The sequence below is a fragment of the Arachis duranensis genome, chromosome 1, assembly GCF_000817695.3.
Source record: "Arachis duranensis cultivar V14167 chromosome 1, aradu.V14167.gnm2.J7QH, whole genome shotgun sequence".
NCBI classification, from domain to species: domain Eukaryota; kingdom Viridiplantae; phylum Streptophyta; class Magnoliopsida; order Fabales; family Fabaceae; genus Arachis; species Arachis duranensis.
In genome coordinates, this window is record NC_029772.3 from 35,483,138 (window position 1) to 35,504,906 (window position 21,769).

The window sequence follows — 21,769 nt, forward strand, 5'->3', positions numbered from 1 at the left end:
TGTTAACACCTAAATCTTTTAAATATTAAATTAGTAGTTAAAATTTAATTAAATAAATATATAAAATATATTAATTTCCAATCTAGTAAATTTTTTTAAAAATACTTTTATGGAGTATTTTTGAAATAAATTTTTAGTCATTTCATAAACAAGGTCTGAAAAATAGTCCTGTTAAGTAAGAAATACTAAGATAATGTATATAAGATGTATATTTAAGTAATTATCTAGGTGTATATTATCTAAATACATCAATTGAAGATTGGTTATATTTCGGTCCTATATTTACTCTATATAAATAGCTATATGACTATGAGGTAGAGTTTTCAAAATTTATACATAAGCTATCCGTACCGTGTTTTATGTGAAAAATGATTACCAACATAAATTACTACAAAGAGTAACAGTTTATGAAGAATAAAGCATGATTATATAAAAACGCGACAGGTTATAGTAGCTTAGTAGAAACGCTAATCCTTGAATGGATATAGCGGTTTGTGAATGGCTAATGTGGTTATATGACTTTTGTATCATGATTCTATTTATTTATTTTTTTTGTGTCTCTCCAAAAGAGGCCAAAAATTTTTGAAGGCAACAAAATTAATTGATAATTTTATGGGAGAGTCTTTTTTTTTTTCAGAAAGTCTTTTTTTGCTGAAGTGAAAATGGCAGTAGTGTTGACAAAAATTCTAATGAGAGTTTTAATTCTTTCATTATTTGTATAACTTTATAAAAAATTCTTTATTTTTTTTTTGTGAATTTTTTCACATATTTTAAATTTGACTGAACATAATTAATTCTTAGTTGAATATATATTTTTTAAAATTATAACAAAATAACATAAACTTTCATATAAAGGACAAATAATACAGGACAATACGAATTCTACTATTAAATTTTAATAGGCTATTTTAATTAGGATTAGTTTATTCTTAAATTACAATATCATACACTTATATCATCTTAAATTCATTTCCTAACTTGTAATAAAATTTTTAAAATACTTAGATCACATAATTTTTGGATAATAATATCATAATATGTCATGACTTCTCAGAGACAAATGTATTTACTAAAATATTGAATAAAATAATTTTTTTGTCATTAAAACTTGTGACGTCAAAACTATTCTAAATTAATTTGGAGTTTCAATTACGTATTTATCATTAATTAATCAAATTATTTTTAATTTGTTAATTTTTTATCCAATTTTATCGTATCAATTATGATTTAATCTAATATTCTAAAAATTGGACCGAATCAATCGGTTTGACCGAGTTAACTAAGAATTTGTCTTTTGACTAGTCTGGTTTATGTCTAGCACCGTCGTGCAAAAATTCGATTAAAAAATTGGTCGAACCGTCGATTAACTAGTGAATCAACAGAATCGGCCCGATTTTTTCAACTATTGGTTCGCTACTTTTCCCTTCAAAACAACGCTGTTGTGATCCCCCCCAAAAAAAAAAGCCTACTCATCCCAGAACACTCCCTCCCCCTTCAATCTCTCACAAATACCCAAAGCCCCAAACTGACCAACCCTAACCCTATCAGAGTAAAGCAGCAAAGCAAAGCAGCCACCATCGGCCCCACCACTATCGGCGTCGGTGGGGACAACTAGTGGTTGCCATCCTCGCCTCTCGAAGATCTTCTCTTCTTTTCGCATCGCCAGAAGATCAGTTCGGAGCTGTTGTTAGCGTTGTCGTCTCTGTCCTCGTCGTAAAATCCAGACTTGTTCTCATTGTCATCGACCACCCTGAACTCATCGTCTCTATAACAATCCAACTTCCAGCATATCATGATCACACTAGAAGTTAAGCGTTACTAACTTGCTTTCCTTAACTTTAACTATTATTTATTATATGAGCCTAAATCATTGTTAAAACCTTATCACTTTGTCGGGTAATTTTTTTTTATAAAACGCTCTCTAAAGATGTCAGTCATGCACAATAAATTGTAAAAATAAAAAGAAAGAAGGATATACATAAGGTGGTCATATAACTCATAAAATACAATCAAAGAGTAAAAACAATAACAATTTTTCAAACATATAACATAGGTTAATCCATACTTAAACATACATCAATATTCATGTATATGTATATATACAGACTCATATATACACGAGACACCCTAAGTCTTGGCCCATTTAAAAAGTCTCTAGTCTGGAACCCAAGCTGGATAAATCATACCCCTCAAAAGACTAACAAAGAGAGAAAAATACTCTAGGATCCTTAACTTCACATAACGGCAAGCGTCTTTAAGCGCACACGTACTCCAAGTCCGGGATGTGGTAAAAGAATAACACCACTTCTTCGATGGGCATCTCCATCAGCTCCGCCTGTAGGGAGAGTGAAGAGAAGGGGTGAGAACCTATGGTTTCCAGCAGGATATCAACGAGGGAAACAAATCGTTCATCGGTCCTAGGGCAAAACTCTAGCGCAAACATAATCGTAGCTCACTTTCACCCCATGACCATTTTAATTTCTTTTAGTTAGTTCAACCTTAATCATCTCTTACATCTTTTCTTATAGTTTCTTACCCTTGTTTTATATTAGGTTTAGCCTTATCACATCCAGTCAATAACACATGCATCAAAAACAAGTAATAAACACGAATACAAACAAGTCACACAGCACACAGTAGAGGATTCAAGCACAATGCAATATAATAGAAATATGAAGGTCATGAGCTCATGTATCAGTTTACACCCTGCAACCCGACATTACCTAAGAACCAGTCTCAAATATGGTTTCCAAATGTTCAGTTGCATAAGCCCTATGGCTAAAGCCATTCAGTTGACTTCAAAATGCACCAAACCCTATGGCATATCCATTTAGTTGACTTTAAATTGCACCAATATGCCTACATCTGGAGAATAGTTCTCAACTTGTGGACGCCTTTACTATACATTGGCCCGTTTTGGCCCAGCCTAAAAGCCCTCTCTCGATTATTTCAGCCCGAAGGCCCTCTCAACAATGTTCTCAATATTTTTTTTCTTTGTTTCCACAAGACTTTTAATCTTTCTTTGATCCTCTTTTTAACATCTTAATTAATCATAGTCTTCTCCTTATACCTCTTCTTAGGTCTTCTATGAAGAGAACATCTAGATTTTGGGCTTTAAATTATCTTTTTACGTCTTTTACTATAATTACCGTTATGCTCCTAAACTTTTACACAATTTATCATTATGTCCTTATCTTTTATCATAGTTCTTTTTATGTCTCCTGAACTTTAGCTTATTTATAATTTAACCCCCAAATTTTTAGATAATTATATTTTAGTCTCTGAACTTTTAATTAATTACACTTTGATCCCTCAACTTTTACTAGTTATGCTTTCGCCCCTATATTTTTACCTAATTACATTTTTATCCCTATATATTTTTGAAATTACTATTTTGCCGTTACATTTTTAAGAAATTTTTATTTTATCCCTGAAGATTAGTTAAACCATTTTATCCTTACACTTTTTAGTTAATATCCGAAATACCCCTTAGCCTTTAAATTACCATTTTAGTCTTAATTTTTTATTAAATTACCATTGTATTTCTATGTTTAATTACCATACTACCCTTGCATGATTAAAATCAAAACCTTGCTTCTGTTTTAGCATGGATTCTTTCTTGACTTTCAACTTGTTTTTAAGATTTTCGATAACCACTTTTTAACATCTTTTAGTTCCAAACTCTATCCGTCATAATCACTTTAAAAACAAATCAATCAAGTTTAGAATCAAACTTCTTAGAAACTCCAAAATCATCAGCCATGGTACTTCTAAGAATAATCAATTTCTAAGTTTCTTAGCAACATAATAACATCATCAAACAACAATTTAATCACCCAACTTCAATCACTAAGGATTAATTCATCAAACATACACTTTTCACACAATTAATTCAACCAAACCCTTACCTCTTTTGATGGCTCAAAATCAATTTTTCTTTAGTGTTTCCTAGCTCACTTTCTTGTCTAGTTTTCAATCAAAGTTAACTTTTAATTCAAGAAATCTCAAGAAGGCCAAACCTTCATCATGATTTAAAGAAGGATTTCCTTACCTTACTCAAGATAAAATTCATGATTTCTTGCTCGACAAGGCTTCTAGATATTATTTCCTAAGCAAGAACATCAAAAACATCAAGTTTCTTCCATTTTTAACCATGGCCGAAACTTCCAAGGAGTGAACAACTATAATACTTCAACTTACCTTATAAAATCTGGTATGAAAGTGAAAAGGAGGAAGAGAAAAATACTTTAATCAGTTTAAAATTTTAATTGGAGTTTTGAAATCTTAAGAAATCGAACTTGAAAGCTTGGAAGCCACGGGAACTTTCTCACTTTTTTTCTCATATTCTTGAAGAAACTAGGAAGAAAATGAAGGTGGAGGTGGCTGGTTTTAAGTGCGCCGTGGGTTTATAAGGACGATTCATGAATATTTTAATGTTAAAATATCATTTGAAAGATAATTACTAAAATTAGATATATTAGATCACATGTAAATATACTACTAAAATAATCATATGAGCTACCAGTATAAATGATACTAATATTATGATTATCTTAACTAAAAAAGATCTATGAGGATGCCTTAGCATAGCTAAGCTCATCGGAGAGTGCCGGCATTAGTTTGTGCCAATAGACTTTGGACCCTTTATTATATTATAATCATAAAATATCATTATAATAAAATATTATTTTCATAAAATATTATTATTTATTTTTCTACATATTCGAAATCGGCTCATCAAAGGTATGAAGCTCGAAGAGTTTATTACTAAAAATCTGGGTTGTTACGTTCTCTGTCTTTGTCGATGAGCTCAAGGGTGCCGTCATTGCTGTCGAACATCTCTGCTGCTCAATGTCGCAAATGTCTACTCAATCCTGTTATCCTCGCCGTTGCAAACGTCTTTGCTTGGATTCGAAGTTAATTGTATGAATATTGGATTCTGAGTTAATTGTATGGATATTGGATTCAAACTGGGATTTTTTTTGTGCTTATTTTCCATGTTTTTTGTGTTTCAAGTTCGTTAATTGGATTCTCTAACCCCTTTTGAGTTTTAAATCTTTTGATTGCTTAACAATTTGGTCTTGTTTGTTTATTTAACCTTTCTAGTGATTTCTTGAAAATTGTAAGATTGATTTTTTTTCCTGAGTTGTAAATTTTGGTTGTGATTTTTTTTATTTTGAGTTGATAATACTATTGTGTAGTGCTTTACTGCATTGTTTATGCTGTTGTTATGTTTTGTTTTTATATTTTTTATGAAATTGGAATAACTGTTGGCCCATTTACGTGTATTTTGATTTTGTTAGATATAAATATTGATATTTGAAGTTGTTTGTGAACTTTTAGTGGACAATTTATCATATAAAATTATGAAATTTTAAATTTTTAATAATTTTATTTAATATTTAGTTAATCCGATTGAATTTTGGTTGAATTTCTGAACCATTAAACCAGTCACTTTATTGGTTCATTATATTGACCGGTTTGATTCTCACAACCTTAGTTTATCCTTGACTCCAGCTTCCAACGCCAGTCTTGTCACCATCACCATTAGCATTAACACATGATTTGTTCCATATCAACCATTCATAAATTTCTATACCTCTCAAGGCTTAATGTTTCTACATAAACGCTATAACTTGTTATATTTTATGTAATCATGCTTTATTCTTCATAATCTGCCACTATCTTTAGCGGTTTATGTTGGTTACCATTTTTCATATAAAACGTAATATCCCATAGCGGTTTATATATAATAAATTTTAGAAATCCTACATTATATAGTAGTTTATATAGAATGAGTATAGGACCGAAATGTAAGGCTGTGCTTGTTTTCTGGGCTGGGACTGAGACTGGGGGACTGAGACTGAAAGATATTGAGACTGAATATTGTGTTTGATGACTAAAGACTAGAACTAAAATTTTAGTTCCAGAACACAAAATTTTAGTCCTTTCAATACCTCAAGAAAAGTAAAGACATAGAAGACTGAAATTTCAAGGGACAAAATCTGAAATTTTGGTAACATTTCTCTTCAAAAATACTCTCATTTGTTCTTTTAAATTTCAAATGTACCTCTAAATCTTCATATTTATCTTAACCCAATCATGATACTGAGACATAATTTAGAATAATACATTTTACACCAAACACAATACATAAATTTAATTTAGTCTCTATCTTTCAATCTTTGTCTTTTAGTATCTGTCTCTCAATATCAATCTCCCTTCTAAACGCAATCTAACCAATTTCCAATTGTTGTATTTGGAAAATTTTAAAATATATTTTATTTAATTATATTGTTTGCCCCATCATTAATCATCTCAATTTCTCCATCATTATTAGAAACTTCCAATTAAAACAATAGTGACAATTGATGAGTAAATTTTCATATAGTATTTGAAATGAAATCTCAACCTATCACCTATGTATAATACTCTTTAAAAAGTACATACATACTTGAAAATAAAATCCAAAGGCTAACAGTAATTTTTTTTTGTCAGGAAAGACTACTAGTGTTATATAAAGCCATAAGCCCATAGGTATCGCTAACCACCTTTTAACTCGGCATATGTTATACTACCCTTAAAAACCTATTCTGTTATGTCCAATAAAAAATTGCTCTATCTAATCTCAATCTTACTCTTGAGATGATGAGATGGGTCTCACTAAATTTATGGCCAATACAATATAGAAAATTCAATGGGCTTATTTGTGAAATGGGAGATGAAAAATTGGAAAAAAAAATCGAACACACCTTAAAAATCGAATCAGTTCATGCGATTCACTGATGAATTGTTCGTTCAACCGATTTTTATTGATTTTTTGCTACGCAATTTTTTGTCACAATCGAACCGATTGGATGACTGATTCTCGGTTAACTTAATCGAACTAACTAGTCCATTTTGATTTTCAAAATCATGACAAATAGCACTTTTGATATTTAAGTAACTAGGTTAGACAACAAAAATATTTAGGTAACTTAGTTAATCAAATGGTCAATTCAATCATATGTGGGAGATGTTATGATAGAAAAAAAAAACTAAGATGTATATTATAACACCTTTACTATCAGGATATCATGCTTAAGTCATGATATTACTAATGGCAAAAGTATTATGTGTATATACTGTATTACTTACATATATAGGAGCCTTTAAGAATTAAGCTTAAAATTGAAGGTGTTTTTTTTTTATACATACCAACATACATTTCATATTCCAATTATAACAAGGTACTCAATAATTACTACAACTCAAATAGCTATAGTCATGAATAAAATACATCAAGTATACTTTTATATACATATTTGAATTACATATAGCGGATAATACAATTTCCCAACCCTCATAAAAAATGAACTGTAAAATAACTAAATACAAGTTCACTCTAAAAATAAAGTAATGCACATCCAATGCTAAGTAAACTCTTCAGAGACTTCCTCGTCTGTTTCCTGAAAAATATTAGGATGTAGGAGGTGAGAACCAAACCACACGTCTCAATAGAAGAGTTTTAGAATTGTCATAAAAGGATATAAAACATAATTTCCCTTACAATAGTTGATCCATGCTTGTCTTATGAAACTTTCTCTTGCAAATTTCCTTCATCTTTCCAACATTTAGGATTCAACTGCTTCTCTCTCATAAGTCATTCCTTAATATACTTTTCTTTTCTAAACTATCATTTTTTTCATAATCAATCAATTTAATTTTTTTGCTGTTTACTTTTCATACTTCCGATTATGGGCTACTCACTTTCTATTTCTTTTCAGATTTACCATCCAGTCAATCTCTTTCATTAAAGACTACTATCATTCATTTCAATTCTATACCAACAACCTTAATCACAAACATATAAACAATCACACATATTTTAATTATACAAGTACAGACAAACAAATAACCAATTTCAAGCAATATACAAACAAATACAGTATGATGCATGCCTGTCCTACTGGCCATGAGCTCACGTGTCGGTTACGTTGACAGACTCGACACATCCGATAGCTAAGTCAGACATCATCTCTCTATCGTGCATCCTCAGGAGGAACATGACATATATGTGTGTGTGTGTGTGTGTGTGTATAATTGAGGGAGAGTGCTCTTCCATCTTCTTACTGGAGGCAGTGCTATCCGGAAGAGTGCCCGACCACCCTTATGATCAGAGAGACTATGATATAACAAGAAAGAGAATCCTCAACCTAACTCGTCCACACCATAGTTGAAAATTGAATCGAAGGAAATCATCAACCTTCCATCCAATTTTTTGACGCAACAAGAGAGGGAATCCTCAACCTCACTTGTCGACTACAACACTAAGCAAGTGAGACAAAACCACCATCCTTGCCAGGTGTAGGTGTCTCATTAGTAACGTAAGCGGGACAAAACTCGCGTTCTTGTCAATCAATAGTCACATCTCAATTACAATCACGCAAGCGGGACAAAATCTAAGCCCTTGCCAATTCAGTTGTTATATCACAATTATAATTATAGTTAATCATAATCACAATCTTAACCAATTTTATAAGTTATAATTTATCATAACTCCCTCTATCACTAGAACACTTAACATTATTGTCAATCCGTGATAGGAACAAAGCCACCATCCTCACCATACCAGCATTCCTACAATGCTCTTATTTCATTTAACAAGTTTTATAGGAGAATTATTTCAATTAGAGTTATTAAATCTATCTCTGACATATTTCAAACTCTTAGAATGGTTCTTAGACTCCATACAGAGGTTGGGGGGTACAGGCTTGTCGAAAAGGCTTAACAGCTCAAAATCACTCAAGCAGGACAAAACCCATGTCCTTGCTAATCAAACAATCATATCACAATTCAAATAACATACTTTCTTTAATCATATATCGAACCTTTTCTTTTTTAAAATTATACTTTGACCTTTACTTTCGATAATAATATATTAGGTCCACACTATGTCAGGAATTACATTCCTTACTCATTTATTCTTATATTCACAATTGGGTTCACATACGCTTCAAAAACTCAATCAGACATCATACTCTGCTATCAGATAATGAAACATACCATTCATTTCTCAACTTTCTCAAACTGACCCAAATAATGCTTAGGTTCATCCTAAAACTCAAATTTCACTTTAGGTCCTTAGTACATTTCTAAATTTAATCAAAGTCTCATTCTTTCAAATTAATCTGAAGAGCAGATATCTTAAACCTTAAGGATCGTAATACCTCAACCGATCCAAGAAAAATTTACCATTTCTTGGCTAATCTTTTCTCAAGCATAGTCTATGTACATATATAACAAATCACTCATTAATCATAATTATTATCCATGTTAATCAACCACACATAATCATCATGACTTTTAAAGATAGAAAGTTTAAAAACTTACTGAAGTTTGTGCTAATTACTCTCACTTGAAATCTTAGAAAAATTGTGACATAACCTTCCTTAAAATATGGATATAACCACTATTAGGCTGCGTTTGTTTCTGATAAGAGGACAAAACAAGACACTGAGAATAAGACACAAAGGACAGAGACACAAAATTTTGTGTTCTTGTATTTTGTTTGGTGATAAAGTAGAACAAATTATGAAAATTCAATTTATTTTCATTTTTTTCATTTAAAAATTTTGAGAAGAAAAATATAATAATAAAAAAAATAATTATAAAAAATTAACAAGAATAATGAAAGAAAAAATAAAAAATAAGTTGTGTTCCTTGTTAGTATCTCTGTATCCTTCCTGTCAGGATAGACACAAAATACACTAATTCAATGTCCCTGAACATAATGTCTCTGTCCAGGTCTCATCTGTCAAACACGATTTTGTGTCTCTGTATCCCTGTCTCAATATCCCTGTCTCAGTGTCCTATCCTTGAAAACAAACGCGCCTTAAAGGTTTCCTCAAATTCAACCAACCTCAAACCATATATTCTAAAATTTTCCAACATCAATCCAAATATCAATTTAAATCCTTCATTTTCATGCACAAAATAAAAAAATCAACATAATAATCAACCGGTCAATTCCTTTTATTGAAATCAAAACAACTCACTAATATTTAATCCTTCAATTTCAAACCAAACACAATATGATTAATTAGGATTCAACTTGATTTTTAAGTTTTCATAGCACTAAATTATAGCGATAAAACCAAATTCATCAATTTGTAACACAATATTCATTTTCACTGAAAATCAATTATAAAACTCATCCAATAGTCCAAGTAATCAAATAAGCACAACTCATATTCTCAATTAAGATGCAATATATTTACAAATCCTAATCCACCCACCAAGAGGCTTCAACCATTGATTCTAATATATTTTATTATTTTAATATCCATCCTCATTTAACCAATTTTATTTCTCTAAAACAGTCTAATTTAATTCATAAGATTCACACAATCACTAAAAAAATATTTTTCACATTGATATCGATTTATAACAATTCTTTGAAATAAAATAAGTTTAAGAAAAAGCCCTTACTGCAAAGTAACTCAACAACACAGCAACAACAGCGGCAACAACAGCTGCAACATTCACAGTAACTCTGCCATAATTATATGGTAGCAGAAGCAACAATCCTAGTCCGCAGCTGCAGTGACTCAACCCTGAGATGTTAACATTGCAAAATCCTCAACAAACTTATAGCAGAATACTAACAGCGAGAGTTCTAGAACAAGAATACTTACTGTAATTAGAGAGGAATGAGGGAATAGAGCAGCAGTAACTCCGATGACCCTCATCAGTAGGAACAGAACCAACACAAACAAGAAAAACCTAGAGCAAACTGGCAGAGGTTCTAATGGTAGCTTCTGGCGACGGCAGCACCATTTCTCGGCGATGAGGTCTCCAGCAGCTCGGCGGTGAGCTCCAACGACGATGATAGTAGCAGTGCTGGCAGAGGCCTCTGTCGTCACCTTCGCTCGTGATTTGTCTCTTTTTGTTCAACCTTCATGCTTGCAGCTGCGACAACAACGGTGACTGGTGCACGAAATTATCTCCGCACATTTTGCACATATAGAACGGCAAGTATACTGGGTCATTCAAGTAGTACCTCAGATGAGTGAGGGTCGATCCCACAAGTTGTTGGTTTGAGCAAGCAATGGTTACCTTATAGATCTTAGTTAGGTAAATAAAAAATATAGTTGTCACGAGAAAATGCATAAAACAGATAGATAAATAAAACCTTACTAGATACGTGTGAAATCAATGGTATGAGAATGGTTGAGGCTTCGGATATGCTTTGTCTTTCCGGATTAACTTTTCTTACTGTCGACTTCAATAACTTTCTGATTCATTTAATGGCAGCCGTAAGTGATTAACTCATGTCCTCTCATCAAGTTAACCTCCTCCATGGCAGTAATCCACCATATTGCAAGTGACTCATGTCCTCTCATCAAGCCACCTTTAGGTTTCTCACTATAGCAGAAGATGAAGCTCTAAGCAATCCACTCCCCTTCATGATCCTACTCAAGGTGCCACAGATAAGGCATATCTTTCGGATCAGGGAACGCTGCTTTTCAGACTCTAGCCTTAGCGCTACAGAGACCTCACTTACCCACAGTCCATGGAATTTCATGTCACGTATACAAAGTTATCCAGGTACTCTATTGGAATCCGAAATGCAATCTCTAGCTTTGGTTCAACACTATCCGGGTCAGAACTCAACACAAAACCCATGTAGAACAAGGGTGATTGTCACGGGTCACACTCAATTCATAAGATGAAAAACGAGGTTGAATGAGAGAATAGAATCAAATATATTGAAATAGAACAGTAATATTATTAATCCATCAAACTCAACAGAGCTCCTAACCTTAACCTTAGGCAGTTAGTGACTCATACTATACAAAAAATAGTAATAAAAGATTTGGATGGGCAAAAATGAGGCAGAAGATCCTAAACATAGTTGATCTTCTCCTATATACTAATCTAGTGACTAAGGATTACAAAAATATGCTAGAATGGTCTTGTAGTGCGAAAATCCACTTTTGGGATCCACTTGGTTAGTGTTTGGGCTGAGATTGAGTGAAATCCATGAGCTAGTACTCCTCTTGGGCGTTGAACACTAGCTTCGGGCTCCCTTTTGGGCGTTGGATGCCAGCTGCTCCCTTTTGGGCGTCTAATGCCAGGAATGAGATAGGTAGCTGGCATTGAACGCCAGTTTTGAGCCTTAATTTTCAGAGCAAAGCATAGACTATTATATATTTCTAAAAAGCCTTAGATGTTAACTTTCCATAACCGTTGAGATCGCGCCATTTGAACTTATGTAGCTCCAGAAATGCTCCTTTGAGTGCACGGAGGTCAGAATCTGACAACATCTGCAGTCCTTTCTCTGTCTCTGAATCAGACTTTTTCCAAAGCTCCTCAATTTCAGCCAGAATTTACCTGATTCATCATAAAATACACAAACTCAAAGTAGGATCCAAAAATATGAATTTTTCATAAAAACCTATGAAAACATAATGAAACTTAAACAAAACATAACAAAATTATATGAAAATGATGCCAAAAAGCGTATAAAATATCCGCTCATCAGTGACGATGATGACGATCAAAGTTCTGACGGTGGTGATAGACATGATAGCGACGATGAGACACAACTCCTCCTTCTTCTCCTTGATGGTGTCTTCTCTCTTAACACCTCCCTCTCTCACACCTCAAATTCGATCTTTTTCTCTCTCTCTCTCCACCATTCAACAGCGACAACGATGGCAGTTCTTAAGTAATTGTGTTGTGTGATGAATAGATGTATGCATGTGTATTTATAATGGAATGAGATATGCATTGTGAGGTTATGGAGCCTCGGTGAGATACATGGCAAGGAAAACGGGCATAAGGAATAAGTATATAATAAAAACTAAATGCCAATGTTATTATTATTGAAAGTTGAAAAGATAAAGATGCAAATATAATGTGCTAAGCTTTTCAATGTATGTGAATGAATAGAATTAATATTGATATGATATATCATGCGTGCTTGACAATGAATTTCTTCAAACAAAATAATTTTATGATGGCAGTGAATAAAACAAAGACACAGTAATTATGCATGTGATGAAAAATCTTTTTAAAGAGAAAGAAAGTTAAAAGAAAATAGAATTGAAATATTTTTAAAAGGATTCATGCTCTCCCAGTATACTTGGTGTTGGACACAAAGCCTTAGAGTTGGGCATTGCCCAACAAAAACACAAAAGGGCGTCAAACATGAGGAGTAGAAGACGGGCTTCACTCCAATTTTTGTGCCCTCGGAGCTTTCCATATGCTTGGAGCCAAGCTTTCCATATGTTGATTTTTCGTTAGTGGATTTTAGGAAATGGTTAACTGTATACATGATCCATTGTTCATTGTTGTTGCTTTTGCTTTTGCTTTCTGTTTCTGCGTGTTTCTATTTTTGCTTCTGTTTTTTATTCTGTTTTTATTGTTGCTCTGATTCTATTATTCATTGTTATTGTTGTTGTTGTTGTTGTTGTTGTTTTATTGTTGTTGATTCTGCTTCTGCTTTCTGCTTCTTCCTGCCTCTGTTTCTGGTTAAGAAGGGAGAATGGTATTTTCATCCAAAGGACGATTTTAAAACTAAGTTAAACCTTCGGGACCATTTTGTAGGCAAAAAAAGGCTGGAAACGAAAAAATTTTTGCCCCTACCTTATGGACCAAATTCGTACTTAATCCTAAAATAAAATATAATAGTTAAAAGCTAAATCTAACTAAAGAGGCTTCTTTGGGTGAGGTTGGATCTACATCATTGGCACTAAACGCCTGAGTGGTGTTTAGCGCCTTAGGTGGCAATAAGCTCTTATTCGTTTCTGACTTCCTGGCGCCAAACCGTTTGGCGTTTAGCGCCCTATAAGACAGAGAGCTCGCACACATTATGAGGTACTTGGTGCTAAACGTCCAAGTCTGCGTTTAGCGTTAGCTTGGCAGAATGGCTACACGCAATCCAAAGTGCTTGGGCGCTAAACGCCAGATGCGGCGTTTAGTGCTAGCTTAACAGCATCAAAATCCTTCTCTTTTTTCTACACAAATTCTGTCAAATTGATCCAAACTTTACTTGAAATAATCAAAACAATAGAACGACTCAAAATAGCATCCAAACAGGCTTCAAACACTAAAAACTCAATAATATAAATTCATATCTAAAATAACCGGAAAATAAAGAAAAGATGCTCACACATCAGCCAGCCCATATTGCTTCCTCCTAGTGCACGAAGGCGCTGGGCTTCAAGTTTTAGAGCCGGGCTTCGGATTTAGGTGCCCAGCTTGGTGTCACCAAACTTTGCTTTCTTATTGATTTTCATCCTGTTTTACTTAATTTTTACCTAAAAACTCAATTATTCTAACATAACTCCAAATATATGATTAGTTATCAAAACATCGCTAAAAACATAAAGATTTGATTCAAAAACTAAGAATACTAATGAAAAAGAAGCCTAAAAAATGGTTAAGATGACGTATCATTACATATGATATAAGCAACTTAAGTCATCATCTAGGACAATAATGTCACAATTTGTAAATATGTATTAAAAATGTATAAATAGTATAAACCAATATTTTTTTGGTATAAAAACAATAATAAAGGTTATTAATTATGTTAATTACATAATAAAAAAATTATGGATAATTTCTTAAATAATAAAAAATAAGGTTACTATTTTCACATATTATAATGTATAATTAATTTCTAACTCAATTTTTAGTAATTGAAATTTAAATGATTGAAATCATTAAATACTAAATATTTTGTTCCTAACTAATTTTGTTTTTGTTATTGAAATTTAAAATGGTAGTTGTTAATCAATTCAGAATTCAAATTTAAATTTGAGTAATAAAATAAAAAAATATTTTTTATTTTATCTTACTAATCAGAATTAGTTTTAAAACAAAAATACTTTGTATCATATTGTGTGATAATATGGTCATTTGCTTTTTTCTAACGATAACTATTGTCATATAAAATTGTGTAAAAAATCGGAGGAAAATATATTGACTAATCAAGGAGATAATAATTCGTTTTACTAATGGAATAAATTATTGAATAACAATAGTTGTAATGGTTTCAATTTCTTTACACAAGCTAATATTTAACGATGGTATTCCAATAATATGATCAAGAAATATTAACCAATCTAATAACTTTTGTGATAGCATAAGTCTATAAATTTGGAAACTTGAAAATCAAGTCATAAAATGTATAATTAAAAATATAACTAAAATATTTATAGTAATAATTATTATATATTTTTTATTTAAGTTTCTTTGGTAAAAACTTTGTATATTTTTTTTGTATTATTCTGTACAGTATGCTATGCAGGAACATACATTAGTAAATTTTCAAAAACCAGGTCTGAAGCACTTTGTTTACCAATGCATTTTCAAACTAGCTGCATATGCATAAACAGCATAATCACTAGTTTGCTTCTTACAAATGTCCAAATCATACAAATTAATTTGGGTTGTTTGAGTAATTAGTTTATTCGTTCAATTAAATAAGTGTTGAAACTTGGAAGTTCGAATCTCGTTTTGTGCATATAGTAATATTTTTGCCAACAATAAATTCTTAAACAAAACTCAAATTCATGATGAATTAATCCTTGTCCTATAGAAGTAGGAGAAAATAAAAAGTCCAAATCATGCATATCGAAATTTCAAATCATGCAGATCAAAATTTCCCAATCAATGTTAAGCTATGCAATTGTTGTACGGTGCAACTTCATTTTCTCATAATCGTATCTAGCATAAGAGGTTGTACTCATTCAATATGGTGTAGCTGAAATGTTATGTACACCAAAACCTAAACCAACACAAAACAATTCGTAGAACCAAGAAACTACAACAGGTTAAATTTATGTCAGTATATCCGTGATTATAAAATTTTTTGGGAGTTGGTAAATAGGAGAAGAATCCAAATCCAAATCCAAATTAAATTACAAGCTTAAAAAAACTGCGGAAACAAAACATCCACTCTTTTTAATAACATCTCATAACTCTATTATATAATAAGGATCTTCAAGATATTTTTTTAACTTTACCTTGAAGATTTCCTAGTAGTCCTTGTACTCCTCTTGATGGACTCGATTCTCTGAAGCCTTATTTGCTCCCTAAACTTGGCTATGAACTCATCAGCTTTCTTATCTACGTCAGAAGAAGGTGCTGCACTTTCTTCTTCCTCCTCTTCTTCAGTCTTTGAGGCTTCTTCAACATGTGGTGGTCGATTTTCCACTTTCTCTTTCTGCATCATCCTTGCTTCTCTAGCAACATCTTCATCTTCATATTCTGAGGACTCATCATCATTGTCATCCTCGTCATCATAATGATCATTTTCCATCATCCCCTTGTCTAGGAAGCTTTCTTCTTTCTCCTCTTCTTCTTCCTCTGCTAATTCCGTTGTTGGAGCTTTTGCCTCTGGCATGAATTTGTCAGTTCTAAAAGACATTTTATTTTCATATCCCATACCTGTTTTGTTACTCTTTCTTCTTGGTTCTTGATCGTCAAATTGTTCTTTGACCTCTTTGCTCTTTGAGAAAGAACCCATGTTCTTGATTTTATTCTTCTTATTATTATTATTATCAGCAATAAAAGTTCTTCTCCCTTCACTTATGAAGCTCCTCTTCAATTCCTTATCAAAGGAACTACCACTTCCACTGAATGAAGAACCGTACCTTATTGGTTTCATAGAGACTGATTTCTGGAACATGGGCGGCGGTGGAGGTGGCGGAGGAGGACAAGACTTGCAGAACACCACCTTCCTCGTCACCTTCTCAGAGTTCTTTGCAACTGACTCTGCAGATGAAACGGGACTTGTTCTTGATGAACGTGAATAAGTTTGGGACCTCATCACTGATCTTGATTCCACCTTGTTGAACTCAGATTCCTCCATTGAAGAAGGATACTGAGCTGTTGGGGTCTCAATTTCTTTCCCTGACCTTGATCTCCATGGAACTGGAGATGGAAGCACAACATTACTGTCCTTCGTGTTTTCCACAATTCTTGGACAACCGGGACCTTCAAATTCACCATTTCTCGTCTTCATTGAATTACTTGGTGAGAATCTTTTGGACGCTATTGTCTTGTTGCTATTAGAATTTGATCTATTAAGACACACAGAGCTTGTTGTTGTTCCATTAACAGGTTTAGCAATTTCATCAGCATCATCAACATGTGGATCATCACATAAACGAGACTTCAAGCTTCGAACGGGCAAAAGCAGAGGCTTCTCACCTACAAAGTTAATATCATTATTAAATACAATAATTCTACTATACGAACGAAGCGAAGGAATAATCACAAATTTAAGAAGGTAAAAGCTGCGTTTAATCTGTTTCTAGGACAAAAAAAACCCGGAAACAAGTTTGTGTCTTTGTTTTTGCCTCTTTTGAGTTTCAGAAATGAATTCTTTTTTATCATAACTTCTCACCAATAATTCTCGAGCCTTCACCACTTGCGAAGCTGCCATTGCCACCACCACCACCCTTGTTTTCGAAATTAGAGCGATGTTGTGCTGGTTGTTGCTGATTTGCCACAACCACCACAGGCTCCTTCCTGTAGTGTTGATTGTTCCAAGTTTGCACTTTGTTGCTGCTGGTAGTGGTGGTGGTGGTGATGGCGCTTTCATTAGAAGAAGAAGAAGGGGTAATTTCAGCTTCGTCCTCGAAGAACGAAGACACTTGAAGGAACCTCGAAACAAGCGTCTGCGCGTTATCGAACTTGGTTCCATTGTTCTCTTTCTCCGCCTTCTCATCATTTTTACGGCTGAAGAGGCCATAAGAGATTGCAATACCAACAAACAGTATGTGAAGGAGTTCCCAGTTTCTTGTTACCTGCGTTGCACATATACAAATACCAATACTGAGTGCCAAATAAGACATGGACACGAAGATTTTATTAATTGTATCTAAAACAAACCAGGAAGGATAAGATAGATAACAGTATGGCATATATGAAAAACATGAATATTTAGTGCCTCAAAGGTGATTACCAGAGATTGGTTGATAAAGTCAGGAGCTTGTGAAGGAAACATAGGAAGGATAACGAAGAAGATTGCAACTAAGGCTGCTTTGTAGAGAAAATGGTAATATAACTTGTTATTGGGGTCATCTTGGTTTTTTTCTGGTGCTAGTTTTTGGTGTTTGGTGTGGATTGCATTTGCACCTGCCATTGAAGAAGTGAAGGGAAAGAATGCAAAGAAAAGAGAGAGAATATTTGAGGGAGAGATTGGAGAAGGAGGAGAGCAGACTTAGAAGCTAAGGTTGAGAAAATTAAAAAACAAAAAAAAGAAGGAAAGAAGGGTCATGAAGGAGGGAATGAAGAAAAAGGTGTGAGAGCAAATCTAATGCTTTTTTTTATTCCTTGCCTTTACACCGTCAAAGACAAATTGTGCGTAGCCTTGCCCCCTTAATTTTTCCACTTGCCTATTGTTGCCTTTTTGTCTAATTTAAAAGAGCAATGTTAGGGGTCAGTAATTTTTGTGATTGTTAGCCATCAACTAGCCATCAATGATGATTTGATGGTGTGAGATTGGTATAAGATTTTATCCAATGGCTCACCTTCCTCTGCTGGTTACATGCTGGCCAAAATTCAATAAAACTGCTGCTCCCTAGATTTTTCCAATTTAAAATTTAGTCGGGCTAATTATATGCTCAAATCAACCATTATAAAATCGACTATTAAAATAAAAAATATTTGAATCTATGAATTTTACGAATACTGACAAAAGCACTAGTCATAAAAAGAAACTAATGTTATACCCATTAAAAATGAGTTCTGTACGTTAAAAATATTCAAATCTTAAATTTTATTGATTTTTTAATAAAATTCTCAAATCACTTATATTCTTTATCTTCAACTTCAACTTCATCACTATTCCTTCTTCTCTAAATGTCAAACTTTTATATTCCTCTATTACCACCACTCTAACCATATTTATTCTCAACTCCTCTATAATCTTAGGAGAAGAAGACAAAAAACAAAAAGTAGATGACGATTGTGGCTCAAATTTTTTATGGGGTGCTCGTAAAAATTTGGTGCTTTCGAAACTGAGAGGGAAACAAAAATGAAAATGAGATGGAGTTCTTGAAGTGAAGCTTATGCATTCGAATTTGTGGCTTTCCTTGAGTTCGAAGTGGGTGGCTTTAAGAGGTGGGTTGTTGTGCCTGTTAATGACACCAACATCTACAATAATTAGACTTCTCACAACAGGTTTCAAGTTGGTGACTCCATCCATAAATACTCTTCTTTTTATTTATTCCATGATTTCTTACTTATTATTTTTTCTACATATAATTTCTTTTTATTCCATGGGTTATGAATATGATGATTATTGCCATGGCCAAAAATTATGGCAGGATAGGGGAGGTAGCAGTTTCAATTTGAGTGAGTCACTCAATTTTTAGTAAAATGCGCCATCAAGGTTCTATTTGTGTTGTTGGAGCTTGAATCCGATGAATTTGAACTGGCCACTATGCCGAGGTAGAGATAATACGTGCACAGGTTTGAGGCGGTGCTGGAGCTGCCCAGGACTTGGGGTGGGTGTCATTGGAAGTGATAGTGCTGCTTGGGAATAGGCAAATTTCCTAGAGTCCTTGTCATCATCTTTGTCATCGTCGGCGTGGAAAGATAGTGGCGGTAGTGGAGTAGTAGAGAATAGAGAAAGTGGTAGTAATAGAGGAATGTAAAAATTTGAGATTTGAAAAAGAAGAGATAGTGATGAAGTTGAGGTTAAAGATAAAAGGTGGGGATAATTTAAAAATTTTATTAAAAATCAATAAAACTTAGGATTTTGATATTTTTATTGTACGGAACAATGTTAGTTTTCTTCTTTGATGAATATTTTTGTCGGCCTTCATAAAATTCATGAGTATAAATAGTTGTTTTTTCTAAAATAAATTATTAATATAAATGATATGTCAGAATAAAAAATAAATAAAAATGAATTAAACAATATTATTAAATTTGAGAAATAATTTAATTTATTGATGATGATAAATATATAAATATTTAGTTGGGTTAAAAGTCCAAAAATATTTTGATAAAGTGTGTGTTGCACGTCCATATTAGTTTGAGCAGCCCAATAAGATGAATGTTTGCTTATAATATTGCTACTTGGACAAAAATAAATATAAGGTTGGTATATAGGTCAATAATTCAAACATTACTCATCAACCAAGTCCAGCCCATTGGTCTTATGGAGAAACAAGATCGTTGCTGCAGTTGGATCTTTATCCGTTCGGGTAAAACAAAAATTAAAAAAATAAATGGTTCATTTTTTATTAAGCATCAAAGAGAAAAAGATGGAAAAAATAAATTTTGGAGGTTAAATCAAATCAAATCAATGTAATCAAATTAAAACCAAATATTAAATTTGGTCAGAAGAAAAAGGTATTGTTAAAAATTTATTCTTGTGCAAGTCAAATGACTTGTTGAAGTTATCTCTTTTTTGCAACTACAATTCAGGTAAGAAGAAGAAAATTAAAGTCACATTTTCTGATTCAAATCAAAGGTTGAAAATAAAATTGGGAGGCAAAATTTGTATTAATAGTATAAATTATTATTGTCTATCTTTTCAGCATCTCTGCACCAATCTTCTCTGATATTCTATCCTGATTTTCTACTTTAATTTCTTGAGAGAAGAAGAAGAACTCAGATGATCCATTATCTTAGATTTGACTCTACTCATTAACTCAAGTTTTGGAGGCATTACCTCATACATAAGGCAGTAATCAACCAAGAATTGAAGCAAGAAGAGAGAATCTAAAATTCTGAGTTTACTTAGCACCTTCACCATTGAAGAACTGAAGATTGATGGTTTAGAAGTTATAGTAAGTTCTCGTTGTAAGTATAGTTACTAAACCAGGCAATCAACCTTTCTTACAAACGTTTTGGTTGTCACAAGTAACAAACCCTTTTTAAAATTGATAACCGAGTATTCAAACCTCGGGTCGTCTTCTCAAGGAATTGCAGGGAGGTATATTCTTATTATTGGTTTGTAAATTGGGGTTTTGAAAGTGAGGAACAAGTAAATTAAATGACAAATAAAATAAATAATTAACTATAAAATAAACTCTTGGCAAGATATGAAAATTCGGAAGTCCTATCCTAGTTACTCCTATGAGAATGGAAGTTAATCCCGCTTAGTTAACCTTTGCGTAAGCAAGGGGAAAGTCAAGTGAACCAATTGGTTAGATTTCCCAAGTCCTAGCCAAATCCTAAGGAAAGACTAGAGTTAGTGGAATTCCAGTTAATTAGGCGACATAACAATCAATCATGAATAGTTGATAACTCAAGAGCTTCCAGTTAATCAATTAAAGCCAATAATATAGAAAGCTAAGTAAGAAACTTAGATCTGAAATACCTCAAAATCATGAATTAATAAAAGTATCAAAAGTAACATGGGCAGTTGTAGCCAAATAAAGAAGTTGAGTTAAACATAGAAATCCATAAACTAAATTGAGGAAATAAATAAAAGGAACATTGAACCTGATATGAAGATGAAATAATCCTGAAGTGAAAAGAAATCCTAATCCTAAAATAAATTCTAATCCTAATCCTAATCCTAAGAGAGAGGAGAGAGCCTCTATCAATAAAAACTACATCTAAAACTAAAATTATGAATTATGAAAGCATAATTATGAATGGATGCATTTCCCCACTTTATAGCCTCTAATCTGTGTTCTCTAGGCCGAAAACTGGGTCAGAAACAGCCCAGAAATCGCAGATTCTAAAATCTGGTCAGTACAGGTCGCGGCAGAGTGACGCGGAGGCGTCATCCACGTGTTTGCGTGGA

General features: G+C 32.9%; 1 protein-coding gene across 1 annotated transcript; it reads right to left on the reverse strand.

Moving 5' to 3' along the window:
- Window positions 1-15,857: 15,857 nt before the first annotated feature.
- On the reverse strand, window positions 15,858-18,299 carry LOC107485239 (uncharacterized). The gene is made up of 3 exons (XM_016105758.3): window positions 17,966-18,299; window positions 17,405-17,807; window positions 15,858-17,208 (listed from the first exon to the last, which is right to left on the reverse strand). Exons 1-3 carry the CDS (start codon window positions 18,143-18,145, stop codon window positions 16,016-16,018), a joined length of 1,776 nt encoding a protein of 591 aa, XP_015961244.1. The 5' UTR covers window positions 18,146-18,299; the 3' UTR covers window positions 15,858-16,015.
- Between the last annotated feature and the right edge of the window lie 3,470 nt (window positions 18,300-21,769).